Source organism: Myodes glareolus, chromosome 2 (genome assembly GCF_982192425.1).
Source record: "Myodes glareolus chromosome 2, mMyoGla1.1, whole genome shotgun sequence".
NCBI lineage: Eukaryota > Metazoa > Chordata > Mammalia > Rodentia > Cricetidae > Myodes > Myodes glareolus.
Window position 1 is genome coordinate 65,908,948 of NC_142027.1, and position 19,964 is coordinate 65,928,911.

A 19,964-nucleotide genomic window follows, 5' to 3' on the forward strand; every position below is an offset into this window, starting at 1 on the left:
TGGACTGGAACGGTTTTCCCAAACATCGATTGATTGGATTTAATGCCATTGCTCCTCTCTCGAGGTTAGCAGGACATAGGAGACAGGCATTTACAAGGTTACATGGAGGTGGGGGTAGGGGTGGGGTCACAACTGTATGATGACATAGGAAACTGTATGATGACTGGGACAGTGCAGGGAACTAGGTTGTTCCTTGAACTATAAGACATCTGTAATCCAAGCCACAAGCACCAGCATAGGAGTGGGGCTCACAGTCTGCGTAGGGTCTGCAGAAAAAGGTTTAGGAGTTGAGGAAGAGTAGGTACACAGTTTGCACTTTAGAAATTAGCCTTCCGTGACACTTGGAAAGCTGTGGGGCTGGCGGTCTCACTTGGTATGGTGGGCGGGCTTGCCCCACCAGGACCACTGCCAATCTCACCTGTCAGACCACCTGCCCCCTACTCTGCCCAACTGTAGGAAAGACTCGGGGCTCTCTCATTTCTCTTGTCCTGGGGTCAACTTGTCAAGCATTAGTGCTGGAGCAGTCCCTTGTGTCTGAAGTGTCTGTGGACACTGGCTGAGGGTAATGACACCTCATTTTAGCGCTTCTCTTTTCTCCAGAGCTACCTGCTTCGCAAGGCTTCTCAGTCCTCTCCGTGGAATCAACCACTCCTCCCTGTGTGTCCAGTTGACATACGGGCTATCAGTGCAGAGGGGACCAGGCCTTCGCCTCTTAGCACTGGCTGTATCCGGGGCATGACTGTGTAGCCAAGTCAGGCAGGAGACAGTCAGGAGAAGCTACTGTGCCCCAAAATGGGCCTAACCCCTTCCTGGCCAGTGACTCTGACCTCTGACCTTACCATCTATCTTTTACTTTTACTTTCATACAGGCTATTTCTAAAGTGCAAAGTTACTGGACACTCTCCCTGAACCAACCCCTAGCTGGTAATGCCATTTAGGCTGTGCACATTTTTTTTTTTTCAGTGACAAAGGGTTCCTTCCAGGGACACAGCAACCAAGCCTGTCCCAGGCTCCTTCAGCTATTGTTCACACAAAAGCACAAGAGCCTAACTCTCCCACCTAGGAGGATGTGGAGCTAGTGTACTTTACGTTGGGCCTGGGGTTGTGAGACGTGGTGAGGGTTTTGAAGACAGGTCATTGACACAGACATGGCCACTTCTGAACGCTCTCCCTCTTGCCTCCTCCAGGGAAGCTAGGAGCAGGGGATGGAGGTTGAGGTACAGACCTGCCCACCAGCCTAGCAGGGGGCCCTGGGTGTATCACACCACTGCCCCGCCTCCATCAGTCACTACCCAGACTGTGGGTTAGTTCCCTGGGATGGATAAAGCCGGGAGGAAGGCACTTACGAGATGGCCTCGATCATGTCCAGGCCCATCTCCACACAGCAGTGGGCGTGGTCCGCCCTGGCTTCAGGCAGCCCCGAGACGCAGTAGTAGCAATCCCCAAGGATCTTAATCCGTAAACAGTGATTCTCCTGGAAAAGCAAATTAGTTTTAAGAATCCAAACTAGTGGGAAAGAAGAGTGGGAGGGAAAGAATTGAGAAACCAAGAACCACCCATGCCTCGAGTGAGCTGCCTTCTAGAGAAGCGGCCACAGCTGCGGTGTCGGAATTGAGTCTGGTCACAGCCAGGGCTATTGGAAGCAGTGGGACACGGGGGACAACGGCTAAGGGACAGGCACTGCGGTCTTCCAAGCCTAGGAGCTCCTCCCCCACCCCCTTTGCTTGGGCTAGCATCTCTGGTCCCACTCCTTACCCTGCGAGCATACCCGATTCTTGCCTGATTCTTATAATTCTATCAAAACTTTTGAGTCTTCGTGTGTGTGTGTGTGTGTGTGTGTGTGTGTGTGTGTGTGTGTGTGTGTGTGTAGACTAAAGCCAGCAGATGTGAGCTTGAGCCAGAAACCATCTGACCCTCAGCCCAACGAGACGCTCATCAAAAGGAATGTTTGGTTATGCCAGCAAACACATGACTGCCGAGAAGGGAGCATAGCTCAGCACCTGTGGCCACCGCCACCACTTGGAGACAGGTGGCACTGGGCATGGAGGAGGGTCACCACCAATGCCTAGCTGGGAGTGAGAGGGGCTCCGTTAGTCATCAGCTACTCCAGATGCTTGAATCTGACTCTGTGCTACTCCATGAAGCTGGGACAGTGAGGGGCGGGTGCTCGTGAGGTGCCTTCGTCTACCTTGTTCAAGCTCAGTGATGGGATGCTACCCGTCTAGCACCTTCAGTGGCCCCAGAAAACCCCTGGGCACAGTAGACTTCTCCACATGCTTGCCTGACACCCTGTCTATAAACAGGGCTGTGCTCTATGCCAGTGGACACTGTAGTAGGTGACTATTTAAACATGGCACTACTCTACAAAGGCCCATTCTGGAGATGAATGAGCGAAAACAGAGACCAACTGAATGAATATCTTGGTTGGCTCCACACCCTGCTATAAGGTGTCACTTCCATTTTGGGGTCCAAGTGCTGGCGAATCCCTTTTTGCAGACCTTTAGGGAAGGCACCCAGCTGCTTACAAGCCAGCTGGATAGTCAGATGTGGTCTCCCATCCCTCCAGCCAACTTTGGCAAGAATGCAGCTACGTGGCACCTGATGCGCCCCAGGGAAACTGAAATTTCACTGGGGGCTTGGACACTACACCCTGCAGGCGGGCATGGAGACAGCCCCTTCAGACTACCTCACAGCCAGGGATCACGTCTCCCACTGTGCTGCCAGAGATGAGGTGGGACATCAGGACACACTCTGCAGCCTGACAGGTGTCTCTACACATCACAGGTGCCCAACACCAGTTTCCACCAAGCAGAGCACAGACCTGGATTAATGTCCTCAACCTCAAAGCCCTCCCCTAACAGCCCAGGCCAGGAGCCCACCCTCTGGCCCACACTCAGGGTGACTCACCGCGGCCAGCTTGTCAAAGCGGGCGAAGAGCTCATTGAGGGTCATGACGAGTTCCTGGGCAGTGCACTGGGATGCCAGGCTGGTGAAGCCCTCGATGTCAGCAAACAGGATGCTGGGAGACAGGAGGAAAGGAAGACTTGCTGTAAACTGGATGTCTGTACCCCCGGCATCCATACAGTAAATCCTAGTGCCCATTGCAAGGGCTGTAGCAGCAGGGCCTTGGAAGGATGGTCGACCCATGAGGGTGGAGCCTTGTGGGTGGGATTAGTGCCTCCAAAGGAGGAAGAACAGGAGAGCCTGCTTCCTGGCTCTGCTGCCATGAGAAGATTCTGAGAAAGGGCTGGAAGGTGGCCCTCACCAGGCCCCCGCCATGCTGACACCATGGACTTGGACTTCCAGCCTCCAGAAGTGGGAGACAGTTGTCTACAAGCCCAGTGTGGCCCCTGTCACTGCAGCCTAGACAGACTGAGACAGGACTCTGTGGGGGAAGAAAGTTGGGGATATATCCAGGGACCTTGGGAGTACCTCAAGCACTGGGACGGCTATAGGCTCCAAGAGTCCTGGGTGGTTTGTCTTTCTTAGGGTTTCTGCTGCTGTACTAAAACACAAGGACCAAAAGCAACTGGGGGCAGAAATTTCTTCTTACAAATCTCATAGCACCCTCTGTCACTGAGGGAAGTCAGGGCAGGAACCTGGGGCAGGAACTGAAGTAGAGGCCATGGAGGAGTGCTGCTTAATGGCTTGCTCTCCATGGCTTCCTCAATTTGCTCTATTATACAGCTCAGGACACCTACAGGGGTGGTACCTACCATGGTGGGCCAGCCCCTCCCACATTAATCATTAATTAAGAAAATGCCCCACAGACTTGCCTATAGGCCAATCATTTTTTTTTCCTCAAAGTTTATTAAAATACAAAAGTCTCCATTTCCGCCCCTCCTCCCAACACCCTCCCACTCCTCCCACTCCCTCCCCTCCTCCCTCTCCATCCCCAATAGCAGTCAGGGTCTCCCGCCCTGCGGGCAGTCCAACTATAGGCCAATCTTAAGGAGGCATTTTCTCGATTAAGATCCCCTCTGCCCAGATATGTGTAGGTTCATGTCAGGTTGACAAAAAACAACCAGTAAAGGACTTCAAAGGGCTGCTGGGGAGGGAACAAGGGCACTGGCCTCTCCTACTACAGGGGGATCCCTGATCCTATTCCCTGAACTTTCTTTGTACTCTTATCCCCAGGCAGGAGGATGAGTGCAGAGAGAGTGAGCTTTTTGAGAGCCCCCCACTCCCCAATTACCTTGCAGGCCTGCCCCTCTTGACCCGTGAGCTGCCCCTACCCATAAGGAGCCTGGGCATGCAGCCCTTTTATACACTTGCTCTGGGAAGCATGGGCCGGAACAGAGCCCCCAAAGACTCTCACTTCCCAGTCTCAAGCAGACCTCAATCAAGCCCTCCACTCCAGGGAAGACCTTATGAAGGGACAGACTGAAAGAGGATCATGGAACAGCGGAGGTAGACCCTCCCCCCACCCACCACCCCTGCCATCACCAGGAAGTCCCCTGCTCCTCCTGTGGGGGCTCCAGCCTCACCATCCACGACTGTTATCAGCCACACCAGACAGTTACGGCTCTTTTGTCCGTCCTTGTTACCCCTGTCCTTTAGTTTGAAAAACCTCTTTTCCTTCAAAACAGATCACAAGAGGAAGGGCCTCAAGACCAGGGTGTACAAGGGCCCCTACATGTTTGGTTCCTTAAGAGGGACACAAAAATATTCTAACTCTTAAGGACTGAGCTGCTTCTGGTAGACAAGCCCTGAGCCCTCTAGAACCTAGGAGTTCACACACCAGGACTAGGTCTCTGATGGGAAGTAGAGACCCCAGCATGGTAGACCCTTTCCCCAAGTTTATGTTCTCCCCAACACACCTTCCTGAGGCTTCAGCACCCATAGACCTAGCTTCAAAATTAAGAATTCATAGCTAAATATATTTGTAATTGTATTCCAAATGCTTACTGGTATATGAAGCAGGTCTTTTATTATTTATATTTAAAAATTTTAGCTGTATGTGAGAATATGTATGCAGATGTTTATGTGTTCATACATACATGCGCACATGGATGGAGTGTGCATGAAATGGGTATCTTCCTCAATCGTTCTTCACCTTATTTTTGAGATAGGGTTTCTAACTGAACCTGGAACTTGCTGATTTGCTAGGCTGACTGGCCAGCAAGCCCCGGCAACCTTGTGTCTCCTCTTCTTCATTGCTAGAACTGCAGGTGCGCACCATTTTGCCCAGCCTTTTGTATGGGGCTCCAAACTTAGTCCCATTCCTGTACAGACTTTATGAACTGAGCTATCCCCAAGCCCAGACTTTTTATTTTTGAACACGACAAATTGTGACAGTTAATGGGGTACTGAGTTATGCGACATACGCATGGTGGATCAAATGCAGGCAGAGCAAAGCACATATTGCTCCAAGGAGTCATTGTTTCTCCCTCCCGCTGAACCAACCTGCACCTTTAGATGAAGCATGCCTTTTATCATGCTGTTACCTGTGGCCGTTCTGACCCTCGCAGGGCTAGTCAAGTTCCAGAGACAGTGAGCAGCTTACCTCAGCGTGGACTTTTCACACGCATACTAGCCAGGTGAGACTCCCCTCACCCTTGCAGACTCTGATTACCCTAGGGCCAGTTAAGGGGTGCCTTGGGATAGCCCCCACACTCCAGTGGTCCCTGGAGTTATGCACACTGATCAATCAAGAACTTCTCTGCCCAACATCACTTTCCTTCCCAAGGAAGCACAACAGAGGCTCCGGCCTGCATTTTCCTTTCCTCCCCATAATAAATATTTTATTTTGATTATTTTGTTACCATATTTATTAGTTTAACTAACTTAATAGTTTAAGATATTTTAAATGTAATGAAGCTGTGGGTTCTTTTCTTGCACCCAAGGCCCTAGATTCTACCTTCAGCAGCACAGAGTAAAATTATTTAATATATAATAATATATTCCTTTATGCTCCTGCATATATTCACTCCTGCCTCATAGCTATCCTGTGAGGGTGGTACTTGATTTTAAGAGAAGGAAATTAAAGCACAGAAATACCAAATCACCATCCCAAGGCCACACAGACAACCTGGATGCCCATCCCAGGAGCACAAGCAGTACATGTTATGTGGTCTGTCAGCCCCATAGTCCTCGGAGAATAAAAACAGCTGGTGCCCTGGCAATGACCAGGGGGGCATTTTCCACAGCTGCTCACAAACCCACAGAGCAAACCGTCAGGGTGCATGGTAACAGGCTGGGTTACCAGGAAAGACATCCTGGGATTTGGGATAGGCTATCCCAGTAAAGAAACACAGAAACAGCTACCAGCCTCTAGGACAGAGACATTTCCATGTCTGAGATCCCCCCCCATCCCTGCTCTCCAGTTCCAACCTAGGTCAGCAGTGGAGACTGCAGGATAATGGTTGGAGTGAGTGAGAGACATGAGAGACAGGGACAAGGCATGCCACCTGCTGCAGACGAGAGAGGAAGAAAGGTGGGGGCATCAGACAGCTGCCTCATGGACTGCCATGGCTGTGGGACTGCGGGGCCTCAGGAACTCTGACACTTTTCCTCGCTGTAGATGGGTTCACTGCTCTGCCAAGAGGGAGGCCACCTGGCATGCTAGGCAACAGTGTGTCGCCCCTAATCTTTGTTCCTCTTTTCCTTCTTGTTTCTCAGATAAGGAGAAAGAGAAGTCTTTCTCAATCTCTTTAAAAGTGTTGGTAACACTTTTATTCAGGAATTTTTTTTCTCCTGAGAAACTAAAACCAATGGCAACTGGGGTCAAGATCAGTTGGACATAGGTACAGCAAGCAGAGAGCCTTCTCCCCACTTAGCTACCATCTTGTTTTAATTGCAGATTCACCAGGCACCATACTTACTGGACCACTTGGGACTATGACTTTGTGACCCTAGTGTAGGAAAGAAAGTCCCCTAGCCCCGCAGAAGCAAGACAACCATGGGCCAGCTCCAAGCAGAGAAGAGAATGGGGAAAGTGTGGCCCCAGAAACATGAGGCAAACATGTGTGATCTCAAGGATTCTTCAAAGCAAAGATAGCTGAGCCACCAAGAAAGACAGGTCTCTGTCACCCAAGCATGAAAGCTCTGGCATGTTGATCACTGCCCTCTACAGAAGACCTTGCCTGTTGTGTGAGCTCTTTTTCCATCACTGTCTTACTGCCATAAATGAACAGTCCTTGGACACCTCAATCCCTGGGTTGGTGTCCCTTATGGTCTCCCGGGAAGCTTTCCTGTGGAGAGGCCTCAGAGCCCCAGCCCCAGGGGATTCTAATTTAACCCGTCAGTGGTGGGACTCTGCTGTGGTTGTTTCATTGTTGTTAGTCTATTTTATTTGAAGTTTCTCTGGTAGCTCTAATACGCAGCTCGAGATGAGGACTATTGCCCTAGCTTAAATGGCACCTTCTTCACAGTATCACACCACCCTGATGTAACATGTGACCCCTCATTTATGTCCAGTGTCCTTCTCTCCCACATCTCAGCCATGTTTAACCTGCCTCCATTTCGTTTGCCTTCAGCCAACTGTAGTCTAAAATCATCCCAGGCAAACTCTAGAAATAAACAGTCTGTGAGTTCCAAACGGCACTCCTTTCTAAGCAGTGGGAGGGAATCAAGTCTTGTTCCATCCCGCTCAGTCTCCCCTGGTTCTAAGCCATCTCTGTGTGGCAGCGTGTCCACGCTGCATGTGCTACCTGCCTAGCAGTAACTCAGTCAGTTCCACGGTCGTGAGTATCCCAGTGTCGTGTCCAGGCAGCTTCCTCTCACTTCACGAGGGCTCCAGAGCACATGACTAGGGAGGGGTGCTGACGATGCCACAGAAAAGCTGGGAATGTTCCTTTTGCTTTTTCCAGACGGGGTTTCTCTGTGTTACAGCCCTGGCTGTCCTGGAACTCTACGTAGACCAGGCTGACCTCGAACTCACAGCAATCCACCTGCCTCTGCCACCCTAGTGCTGGAATTAATGGCATGGACCCAACACCTGGCTGTAAATGTTCCGTTTAAAAAGTGAAAAAAAAAGTGCAAGCTTATTTAGTTTAGTAGAACAGTAAAAACATTGCCCAGGCAGCGTTCTAGGATGCCTGCTAGAAAGTCTAACCAGGCCTCTCTGGGAGTCCAGGAAATTACCCTCCATGTATCTGGGGAGCACCTCACACAACACTGCGGCTATGTGTTTCTTATTCTGTCCTTCTCTACCCCCTTTTACCAGAAATGTGAACTCTTGGAGGGGAAGGGTCTCATTTCACTGCTGTATCCCAGTCCCTACGGAATCTGCAGCCACAGGACTGACCGACTGGGGACTGACTCTTGGCATGACCCACCCCTTCCCCCAATTTGGCACCTACATCATAGGTGCCCATATTAAATAAAGTAGCTTAAATGCTGGAGAGATCTATGCTCCCTACAGTTCTGGGTCTGGAAGTCTGAGCTCTAGGTGCTGGCGGGGCGAGGGCCACATCCCCTCTGAGATTTGTGTTTCTGGGGTGCCCATTCATTTTAGATATTCCTAAGCCAGAGACTGCAATGCTCAGATCTCTGCCTTTAGTGTGTGTGCCATCACACAGCCCTTCCCTCTTCTCATGAGGACACGAGCCATATTTACACAACAAGTGTGAGCTTACCTTAACCTACAGGCTCTATGGGTCACCTCTAGCAATCTCTCTTACCTGTGGGGATCTGTCCCAGAGCCCTTCGTTCACAGCTGGGCTCATGGCTAACACAAAACCTGTGCTGTATCTGATACACACATGCATGCAATAAAGTTTCACTTAGGACTTAGACATAGCAAGAGGATAATGAAAGAAATAGGACAATTGTAACAATATACTGTAGCAACAGGTATGGGAATGTGTTCTCTCTCTCTCCCTCTCTCTCTCCCTTTCTCTCCCTCTCTCTCTCTCTCTCTCTCCCTCTCTCTCTCTCTCCCTCTCTCCCTCCCTCCCTCCCTCCCTCCCTCTCTCTCTCTCTCTCTCTCTCTCTCTCTCTCTCTCTCTCTCTCTCTCCCTCTCTCTCTCCCTCCCTCCCTCCCTCCCTCCCTTACTGTGACACCCAGCCTCCCAATCCTTCTTGCACATGGCTGGTCGTAGATAACCTAAACTAACCTAAAGCAACATTTTAGATAAGGAGGTCGGTTCACAAGTACTAGGGACAGCACTTATCTTCTAAGAAGACACAATTCCGCCCATAGCAGTGCCTGATGCTTATTGACTGGAAGGGAGAGAATGCCCACAACTTCCGGGAAAGCAAGAGGACAAATCGTGAACTCCCCCTTCTGCCTCACAGGGCCTCCTGGGTTCCCAGCACATCACCTCAGAGAGGATCCTGTGACGCTTGGGGGTCCCTCACAAAACCAGCATGGTTACCACGGACAGAAGATACTGTGTGGTTATCACCAGGGAGGCTTAGAAACCCGAGACCTCTCCAACTGCTGGCATGTGGGGAAGGGTCTCTATGGCTCTCTCAGCTCTTGGAGAAGCAGAGGGTAGGTCACCTACAGCTACTCAAGAGTCATGCCAAGCCCATTTCTAACATGGGTTAGGAGAATCTCATACAAGGTATCTGAGGCCCCAACTCGGACCCCAAAGCCACTCTGGCCCTTCCATGGAAACTGGCAACAGCGTCCTCATTAGCCCTCTGAGAGGCCTCTGTTCTGTGGGAGGATTCTGCTTTCCGGCTGTCCCTTATGGAGGCTCCTATGTTTCATAGGGTCTCCCCAACACAGACCATCTCTTCTGCCCACCTGGCTTTCCTGGCTGTATCCCTGGGAATTCTAAAGCCAGTTCACAGCCCTGCACCAGGCCCAGAGAAGCAGAAAGATGTTGGCTCACACATTAGCTCATTTGAGACCTCCTCTTGCCACACTAGTGGGTCCTTGGAGCGACTAGACACTAGGGACAGGCCCACATGGGGGATACTTCCCTATTGATCCGTCCTCTGTCACTCCCTAGCTAGCCTGACTGCCACTCCAGAGGCACAAGTGTGGGGCATGTCACCAATTACCACTGTAGGCCCTCTGCAGCCCTGCTCTGCCCACAGGCATTTCCTTACACTTGTCCCCTCTTCCTGCCAACAGGCCCTGTGACTTATGAGTTGTCAGCATCTGGCCCAGCTCCTACACACAGGGCCACATCCTGCAGCATCACTGGGCACTCAGGACTGGGTGGGCTGGCAGTGCTAACAGCTGTGCCTGAAGAGTCCCAATCCCTGGATCCTCATCCAGATCAGGGCTATGGAAGGCGGGACGGGAAACAAGTGAGGTAAGGTTTCAGTCCACCTCTGAGGACGCTGACAGCACCCTGGGGTGCCCACCATGTGTACACTGAGTGCCTCAGTGGTTAGGTCTGTGTAGGAAGCCATTTCTTTGTGTCCAGCAGAGATGCTCCTGCAACACCCACCCTTGATCTCCTTCACATCACCCGGCCTGGATAGACACTTGAGTTTGTGGCTTTGTCGGGTAAAGGGGAGCAAAGAGTCATTCACATCCATTGGGCGAGTTGTCACTACCAGGTGTGAGGAGTCGACAGAGGGCTTTTTTCCAACAGATTTTTTTAAAATGAGTCAGCATCAGTCAGAATTACCCTAGGCACAGGCTGGAAAGGAAAGGGGGGATGACCCTGGGACAGGACACAGAGCACCAGTGCACAAGGGGAGAATCTGCCCAGGTGGCCATAACCTCTCCACCCTGGCAGGAACAGGGACTTCACTTCGGTAAGTGAAGTCCAAGAGGAAAAGTAAGGGGACCTCGGATCAAGGCATATCCCGCAATCCACTTTGCTAGCAAGCCTTTGGGCCTCCTGCAGACTCCAGGACACCCCACAATCACATCTCCTCCTTACCACGCAAGCAACGGAGCCTGGCGGTGCCTGTGGACACTCGTCCAGGAATGAGAGAGGCTCAGGAGAACGCCTTCCAAAGGAGAGGCCCACAGAGGAGGCTGCACCAAACCCCAGCAGCAGTCAACCCAATCTGCGTGAATTCCTTTTCTTTTCGACACCGCCTACATTTTCCAATTTCACTACAAAACACAGGCCTTTATATAATAAAATGTTTATGTTTGAAAAGGCTGAAAGCAAATCACTCTTTTTCTCTCAGAACCCGTTCTGACCCACTCATCTTCACGGTGCCTTCCTTGACTAAGCCCACTCAGAATAATCCTTATGTCTGAATTCTAAGTAGGATTCGACCCACGGGTCACACCTGTTTGTACTTGTCTCAGAAACACAGCCCAGCGTGCTCAACCATCAGAGCCTCTCTCCCGCCCCTCTTCTCTCCCTTTCCTGCTTGTCAGAGCCCCGATTTCTAGAGGTGAGAGCTAAGCCTTTGCTGATTGCTGGCTCCATTCCCCACTGGTCCTTATACTGTGTCCCAACACAAATGTGAGTCTTTTGTGAACCCCAGACAAGGAGAGACCAAAGCCCTTGACATGTGCTGTCAGGAAGGCTGGATTACAGAAACATGTGTGGGGGTTCCTTAAAGAAAAAAAAATCAGACCAGTTTATCACATGAGCCAGCAGCCCCACTTCTGGACATATACCCAGACAACCAGAAAGCAGAAGTATGAACAATACTTGTTCACCCATGCACACAGCAGCACCACTCACAGCCCCTGGAAGGTAAAGCTGCCCAAGGGGCATCCCAGGAAGAGAGATGGCTGGAATGTGGCATACTCAAAAGGCGTATTACTCAGTCTCAACAGGGGAAAAAAACCTGACAAATGCCACAACCTGGTTGAACCATGAGAACATTATGTCAGGTGAGCCAAGCCAGTCACCAAAGCACAAATTCTAGAGTTCTATTTATATGAGATCTCTAGAATAATCAAACTGCTAAGGACAGAAGAGGAAAAGTAGTTTCTGGAGTGGGGGTCTGGGGGTACAGGCACATATTTAACAGTTATAGTTCCAGTTTGGGGACGACAGCACCGGAGGCAGGGGTGGGTGCACAACACGAACGTAGCTAATGCCACTTACAAGGTTGGGTTTTAAGCATACTATCTTATGCTAGATCGGTCTTTTAAAAGGTTTATCATCTATTTATATGTATATACATATGTGGGTATGTACATGCACATATGTGGATTCGTACATGAGCATGCAGTTGGCCATAGAGGCCAGAAGAGAGTGTTGGATCTCCTGGAGCTGGAATTACAGGACATTGGAAGCTACCAGATGTAGGTGCCGGGAACTGAACTCCAGCCTTTCATTAGAGCAGCAAGGTCTTCACCACAGAACCATCTCTGTAGCCCCTTATGCTATAATATATATGTGTACACACACACACACACACACACACACACACACACTAACATAAAAAGTAAATAAGAGGTCCAACCCAAGTGGCTCCCAACAGAACTGGCTGGGTTGTCAACTCACTGCTCCCGCAGCCCTCTGCTCAGCTGTTACATCCCCATGAGGACTAGATACTCCCTAATAGTGCCCATTTAATAGCATCACCTGGCATATAATAGGATCTCGGGAATTGTTTCTAGGCAGAGACCATTTGCAATCACAATTGGTATGGAATAGAGTTGGGCATACTTCCAGCATCAGGTCTGAGATGTCCATGGTTCACTCTTCAGATGGCTAAGGATGGCCTGGAGGTCTGTTCTTTCCACACTCTGTCCCCAGGAGTCACACCCCATCCGTGGGTATCTAAGGCCTCTCAGACATGGTCCATGATCATTATAATTCAGAACCACACCACAAGGTGGCTGAGCCAGACACTAAAGCAACCTAGGGAATGCAGCCATGTCCTTGAAGGAGACAGGAGAGAAGATAACCTTCAAAGGGGAAAGAAATTAGAGAGAGGGGGGCCGGAGGAAGGAGGAGGCATGGAGGTCATTCCCACAGCTTAACAGGGAGAGCACATACGACTTCATTCACAGCCCAGGCTGGGCAGCCCCTCTGCTGAAACCTCATGGGTACCAGTAAATGAAACAATGAGGCTCAGATTCAATATCCCACATGAAACTTCAGAAGTGGGGAGATGAAAACTGGGACAGGGGCAAGTTACCTTGGAAAGAATATACCTCCCCAGCAGGGATCTGTACCCCCTAACTTCCCCAGCAGGGATCTGCACCCCCTAACTTCCCCAGCAGGGCTCTGTACCCCCTAGAGGTGGTGGCCTTCCACCCCTTGGTCCTAACCATTCTACCATCTAACAACTTTAAATCCTAAGGAACACCAGTGTGAGGGGAGTCAAGTGGGGTTCACCTTCATTCAGTAGGACCACCATGGAAGTCAGGAGAGCCTGGCATTCTCTGTTCCCTGGCTTTTGGAATAGTGGATTACCACCTGATCTTGAAGCCAGGTTGGCAGTCTCCACGGACATCAGAACATAGACTACTAAGCAGGCTGAGGACTTTCCAGGCATGTACCCCTAATGTTAAGTGTCTCCCAACATTGGGCACCTTCGAGTCACTGTCAGAGGTGGAATGTACACTAACTTCAAGCATCCCCGGGAGTGGTATGGACCTTTCCAGTGCCTCCAGGGAAGGTGTAGATCTTAATTTCAAGTCACCTTCAGAGGCAGTGCCCCTTAGCTCCAAGCCATGCTCCCTGTCTCTAGTGCATCTTGGCGTGAAGCTTGTGACTGCAGATTGGGCGACACATGCATTAAACAGATGAATGAGCACACACACCTATCCCCAGGTTACAGCTGAGAAAACAAGGCTCCAATCAGGTGACTGTCCACAGTCCCCGTTCCCAGCTGACAGGGCTGGGATGTGTGCCACTCTGCTCCATGCGGACACTTGTCCTGCTCCATTCCACAAGGTGACCTCCTGGCAGGAGTGACCTGGGGTGTCTGCATCTTCCTATACTGTGTCCTCTTTCTCTAGCTCTGTGGTTCTCAGCCTGTGGGTCGTGACCCCTATGGGGGTTGAATGACCCTTTCACGGGGGTCATCTAAGGCCATCAGAAAACACAGATATTTACATGATGATTCATAATCATAGCAAAATTACCGTCGTGAAGTAGCAATGAAATAATTTTATGGTTGGGGGGTCACCACAACATAAGGAACTGTATTAAAGGGTCACAGCATTCAAAGGGTTGAGAACCACTGCTCTGGCCCCTCTGAGGCCTGACGTCCCAGGAGCCACCAACCACAGGGGCTGACACAGCCCATCTGTCAGTACTCATGAGACAGGAGCGGCATCTGGGACCTCATGCCACAGCCAGTGGTAGCCCAGGACCAAAGCATTCTTTAAACTCCTTGCTCGGTCTCAGCTGGTACCCCAGGAGCTGCGTGTTATGGGGTTGATTTACGGTGGCCTTGCTCTTGTTGGGGGCAGAGAGCAGCGTGCCATCACCCTCGGTAACTATTACAACCCCGCAGAGAATTGGGGGATGTGATTCGTCACCCTTGCCCTCTCCAGCCAAGAACCAAGGGCCTTCCCCTGTTGATTACAGGCGGGATAACGACCCAGAAAACAGCAGCAACAACTGCAGCTCCTGACTGCTGCACACCGAGACACCAGCACCGCTCTGCACCGCCTGACATCATCCTACCCGCTCAAAGGAGAGACCACCGCTATTCTATGTGCAGACGAGGAGGCGGGTTCAGAGGGATCCAGTGCCTTGTTCACACAGTCACTACACAGCAGGGACCCCAGAACCCAGGCCTAACCTCTGCACCACTTGGTTTCTCCGAGCCTGGCCCTGGTGTGTTTTTGAACTAGGAGGCCCACCAGTACTACTAGTCTAACCTGACAGTCCTCTTCAAAGCTGAGACTAGAGTGAGCATGCGCCTCTTCCCAAGGCTACATCCAGGCTAGGACCCTAGGAGGGGACCCGGCAGGACGTTTGTATGACTGTGGTACCCTAATCTCTGATGGACGCTATAGATTCTAGCCTTCCCTGAGAACTATAGATTCTGCCCACTTGAGCACCACAGCATCTTCATTTTTCTCTCCTTCCTTCTCTTTGCTGACTGCTCTTATCAATCTGGCTTATCCTAAATATAAACATGGCCACTGTGACAGAGGCCTGACTTGTGCGACTTTCCTTTAATGACCCGAAGTCACGGCAGGTCACTGCTGGAAGCAGGTGCAATGGTACCCAGAACAAGGGTGATCCCTTGAGATTATCACTGTGAACCGAGCAGGTCTGGGTACTCTCTGAGCAAACCTCTTTGCTGGAGGGCTGGGGCTGAGAACCCATGCCAGGCTGCTTCTCAGAGCAGATTTCCTTCCAGATTATCTGTGCAGACATCCGTGGAAGCCATAGGACGCTCTGCTGAGTTCAGAGTAGCTAAAGAAGGCACCTTTGTCCTTTGCCAGGGACATGGTCGGGAAGATGGAGAGAGGCGCTCAGGACCCAGTTCTGACACGATGGGGCCACATGTGGAGCACCCCCTTCCCATCTAACACTCAAGCCTCTTGCATCTGTCCTAACAGACAGGGAAAGCTATTGCTTCCAATGTCCCTAGGTAGAGACCTCAGATCATAGAAGAACCCTGGGACGCCTCAGTCATGTGGTTGAACACACACAATATTATATACCCCCCGACACACACATATCTCTCCCTCCCTCTCCTCCCAAGAGCTCTCCAAACTTCCTCTCAAGAGTTCTTGCCCGAACCCCTCTACCTTGGCATAGAAATATATATTTAAAGTCAAAAGGTTAGAAATCTTACTGGGGACAAGCGTCCCTCTTAGTCAGCTGTGGGCCATAGATAAAGAGTAACCCTCGGGGCCTCCGTTTCCTGGTCTGTACAGTGGGGACTGTGGGAACATAGAAAGCATAGACAGAGTGACATTTCACACCCGAGGACAGGCAGAGGAGCCAGCATGCCTTCTGCTTCCCAGGGCTCACGTCCATTAGCCACGTGACAGCCTTCGCACCTCAGCCAGGTGTCCATCTGCCTGGGAGACTATGGTGTCTACTGGCCATCTTCGCTCTGCCTGATTCGGAGCATGGGTGACTTATGGGGAAGCTTCAAAATTCCCTCAAAACCTTGGCCTTTGAGTTTTAAGAGACAGGTGGGAGGGGTCCTTAATTAATGCAGAATGGTCATCGCAGACTTCAGAGCACACCCAGAAGCTAAATGGCTCTGCTGGTTCTACAAGCAGATCACAGTGTTGTGTTCCCCCTCCGTCCCCACTGACAGCCATAGTGGGGGCAGTTTGCATATCCAATGGCTCCCTTGACTGAAAAGAACCCATGCCTCCCACGAGTCTCTTCACTCAACCTCAGAGGACTCTGACCTTAGGAAAGAGAAGGTAACTTTCCCGAAGCTCACAGTGGCTCCTTTCCTGGGCATACGGGAGAATTACCAGGCTCTTAGGAGCCACGGTGGATGAAGGCCACCTGTATCGCTTATGTCCCTGTGGAACTCATAAGCAGATTTTGCACTCTATTAACCTACATCTGTTTGCACATCCCTGCTGCCAGCGGCTTCTGCCTAGGGAAGCAGCCAAGGTGCAGCAGAGGCAAAGCGGACTTCGGAGCAGGTTGGGTTTACCATATTGGTTGGGGGGCCTTCAGCACAGGTCTCAATCTAACTGGATCTCTAAGTTAGGAATGCCGTTTGTGTCCCCTGTAGAAATGTCAAAGAATCAATGACAAGGTGGGCAATGCCTGGGACAGTGGCTCGCACACACAGGCTTAGTGGGCATGCAGGAGGCTGGTGAGGGGGACTGTAATGAGGGTGACACCAGGGTCCAAGTCCACGTGTTCTATCTTTGTTGAGTAAAAGGTTCCCCTGAAAGCGGGTCTGCTTCTTTTCTCCCCTTCTTTCTCTATTCTCTCTTACAGTCTTGCTGTCTACTTCATACCCTGACAGGAAGTTAAACAGTGCTAATTCCCCAAGCAGACACAGAGCAGAGCTGGCCTGCTCCACAGCACCGGGCGACCCTGATGGGCTGAGCGCCCCCCCCCCATGAGCCTGTCTTCACCAGGGTCCAGTTCCCCCACCCTGCCCTCACCCCTACCTCACATTGTCATGCTTCTGGATGTAAATCTTGTGGAACATCATATCCTCCTGCTTGGCGTTGATGTCTGCTTTCATCTCCATGGCAACATGACGGGGAAGGACAGACAGCAGGAGACGCTCCTGCAGAGGGAAGCAGATGAGCCTGTCACCACTCCTTCCACATCCCTGGCAGCTCCCCTCTCATCCATACCCCTGCCTCTGGGTGCAGGGCACAGGAAGACCTCCAAGGCTCTTCTGAGAACCACAGAGCTAGAACCAGTGTAAGAGGAGGGAGCAGCCGGAGTCACGCCCCAGGATTCTCTGGGATACCTCCTGGTCCATCACCTATCTTGCCCCCATTCTACCCTGGGAAAGGCACTCTGTGGGGAGCCTTGAGGATCAAGCAGTTAAAACCTTAAAAACCTCAGTGGCCTTGGCCAAACTACTATTGACAGCTTTAGCCAGACTCATTCAACAGTCGTCAAGTATTTACAGATGTCTACTACGTGCCGGGCAGCAGTCTGGGTGTGAGAATCAGAGCCATGCGCCTACAGGCAGGCCCCCTCTGAAGGCCACGAGCAGACTGCCTGCCCTAGTCTAGAATCTCTGTAGTTAGAGAAGGCACAAGAGCCTGCAGTGCCCTTCAATCCCAAGCGGGAGACAGTGGCCCAGGAACAAGAAAAAAGAAAGTTAACTTTGAGGAAGCAAGAGAAGTTAAAAGCCAGTCATAAGGGAGGTGGGAGAGAAGCAGGGAAAGGGGACAGGGCTACATTGTGGCAAGTCATGTCAACTACTTATAGAGCCTGGACTTCACTCAATTCCTGAGTTTTCCTCTGTGGTCTGTTCTGTTCCAGGGTACCCAGCTGCCTCCTGTGCAGAGTGGCTCTATCTGAATGCCACAGCCTTGGCTCAGGGCTAGGTCCTCTGCCGGGCTCACACACTTAAGTACTCTCCTCTCGGGCCTTCCATTCCGGCTGCCTGCAGCCCTCTGCCTCTCTCCTACACATCATTCTGCACTGAATTCTGTGTATCCCCTCCCCCGAGGTAGCCCTGAAACTGAAGTGTCCTCTTTGGTTCCTCTTCTTCTGGGTGCCCAGTGAATCATGCTCTACTTCTGTCCTCAAACACTCTTACCTCGGGGAGCAGACCCACTGTTGAGCCACCACCATCCACCCATCAACTCTGTCACCTCCACTCATCTCCAGCCCCATGGCTCACTGACTCCCAAATGCCCACCTGTGAGACCCCATTCCCAGCAAGACTCACCCTCCCAGGACCTTCCCTTCCTTTGCCTTTGCAGAGAATGCTTCCATCCTCCTGCATCAGGGTTCAGATCCTCCCTGTGTAGAAACTGCTTATTTCTAGAACTTTCTGGTACTCATTCCTCTCCTCTCAGCCCCAGCATTCAGCACTGACCTGGGAACAGCTCTCGAATGTGTCCTTTCCCTTCTGTGTCCTCTTCTATGGCCCCAGTGCAGTGCTCACCTGTTTCTGGGACTCAGGCAGCACCAGTCTGGCTCTCCGCCTCCCCCTTAGCCCTTCCTGCTGCCTGTACAGCCTAACCCTCTCCAAAACAGGTCACTATAACACACCCTTGCTTAACATCGCCACATCAGGCAGGATTCTAGACCCCTAGCCCTGAGGCTGCAGGAGATAGGAAGAACTCAGGGCAATCTGCACTACACAGGGGGACCCTGTTTCAAAGCACTGAAACAAATGACCAGCATCCTTGCGGAAAGAGGACATCCACAGCGACCCTGTAAAATGCAAGTGAAGAAAGGGGTTCCATTCTCAGGGGAGAAGCCCTGGAGCTGATAACAGAGATAAGAAGGGGTTCTTGAGAAAGGCAGGGACTTAGGGGGTGAGCAGGGTGTGTGCATAAGGGGAGGTAAGGCTGTCAGGGCAGTGATACTGCTGAGCAGGGCTTCCTCCAAGGAGCTGGACCAGGGGCCCAGGTAGGGTTGAGAGAAGGGAGGCTGGGGGCAGAGCTGGGGCCGTAGCTGGGGCCATATGTAGTTTAGGTGGAAGGGAACAGGTCCAACAGGCATAAAGCCCTGAGTTTGATCCCAGTGCTGTAGGATCTGGATATACTGTGACATGCTTAGGATATTGAATTCCTAGGATTTTGAAGACAGGGGCGAGGGGAACAGAAGTTCAAAGTCATTCTTGACTACATCCAAGGTTCAAGGCCAACCAGGGATACGTGAGGTGTGTCTCCAAAGTGGGGGAGCATAAACAAGGACAGCCAGACTTCAGATTGGTCAGTGTCCATTTGGGCACCTGGCAAAACACGGCAGCCACAGGGAGCAGCGTGAGAGGGCACAGGCAGGGACAGGAGGACCTGGAAAGCTCATCCCCTACCTGGTCGTCTGGATGTCAGCAGCCACGTCACTGTACCCATCTAGCATCCAGACCAGACAGAGACACCTACACTTCAGTGAGCAGAGCAGTCACAGTGTGTACTTTTCCGCTGCCTGGCCATTCTCTTCCTGTCTCTAGCTCAACGAGACAGGGGCCTGATGGCACTTGGCACACAGAAGGCCTACGCCAGTGTTTGCTGAGGATCCGTGGGAAGGACCCACTGGTCTACAGAACTCCCAGAGTCATGCTGGTCCAAGTGTAGAGATATCCCTCTCCATGCTGACTGCCCTCTGGGGAGAGCATCCACCACCCTCAGCCTTCCACTATCTAGACAGTGTTAGCAGGGGGAGCAGGGACAGAGAACCATCTGTCTGGATTATATGAAGGAAATGGACAGCAGTGACCTAGATATGACCCCCGGGTAAAACCTCAGAGTAGGATCAGCTGCAACCTTGATGCCAACCTGAGTCGCCACATCACCTTACTCAGGAGAAATGTCTGAGGGTTTTCTCTTGGCACAGAGCTGTGGCTCTATGGATGGCCAGTCTCTCTGGTCAAGTACAGTCTGGGGGCGGGGAGACAGGACGCCCTTCCTTCTCTGAAGCATCCACACCCAGGATGGGACAGAGAAGAAGAGCTGGGTCAGGGTACCCAAGAGGCTGACAGCACCTGCTCCTTTTCCTCCTCCTTCCCTTGGGTAAACGCCTCTGCCCAGTCTGGAAATTCTGGCT

General features: G+C 51.5%; 1 protein-coding gene across 1 annotated transcript in view; it reads right to left on the bottom strand.

Annotated features, from left to right (window-relative positions):
* Adcy5 (adenylate cyclase 5) overlaps window positions 1–19,964 on the bottom strand; it is a 150,050-nt gene that overhangs the window by 36,750 nt on the left and 93,336 nt on the right. Inside the window, exons 3-5 of the mRNA XM_087901106.1 lie at window positions 16,892–17,013; window positions 2,908–3,019; window positions 1,347–1,474 (exon numbers count right to left, since the gene is read on the bottom strand). Coding sequence (XP_087757232.1) covers window positions 1,347–1,474; window positions 2,908–3,019; window positions 16,892–17,013 — 362 coding nt within the window. The remainder of the gene's footprint in view (window positions 1–1,346; window positions 1,475–2,907; window positions 3,020–16,891; window positions 17,014–19,964) is intronic.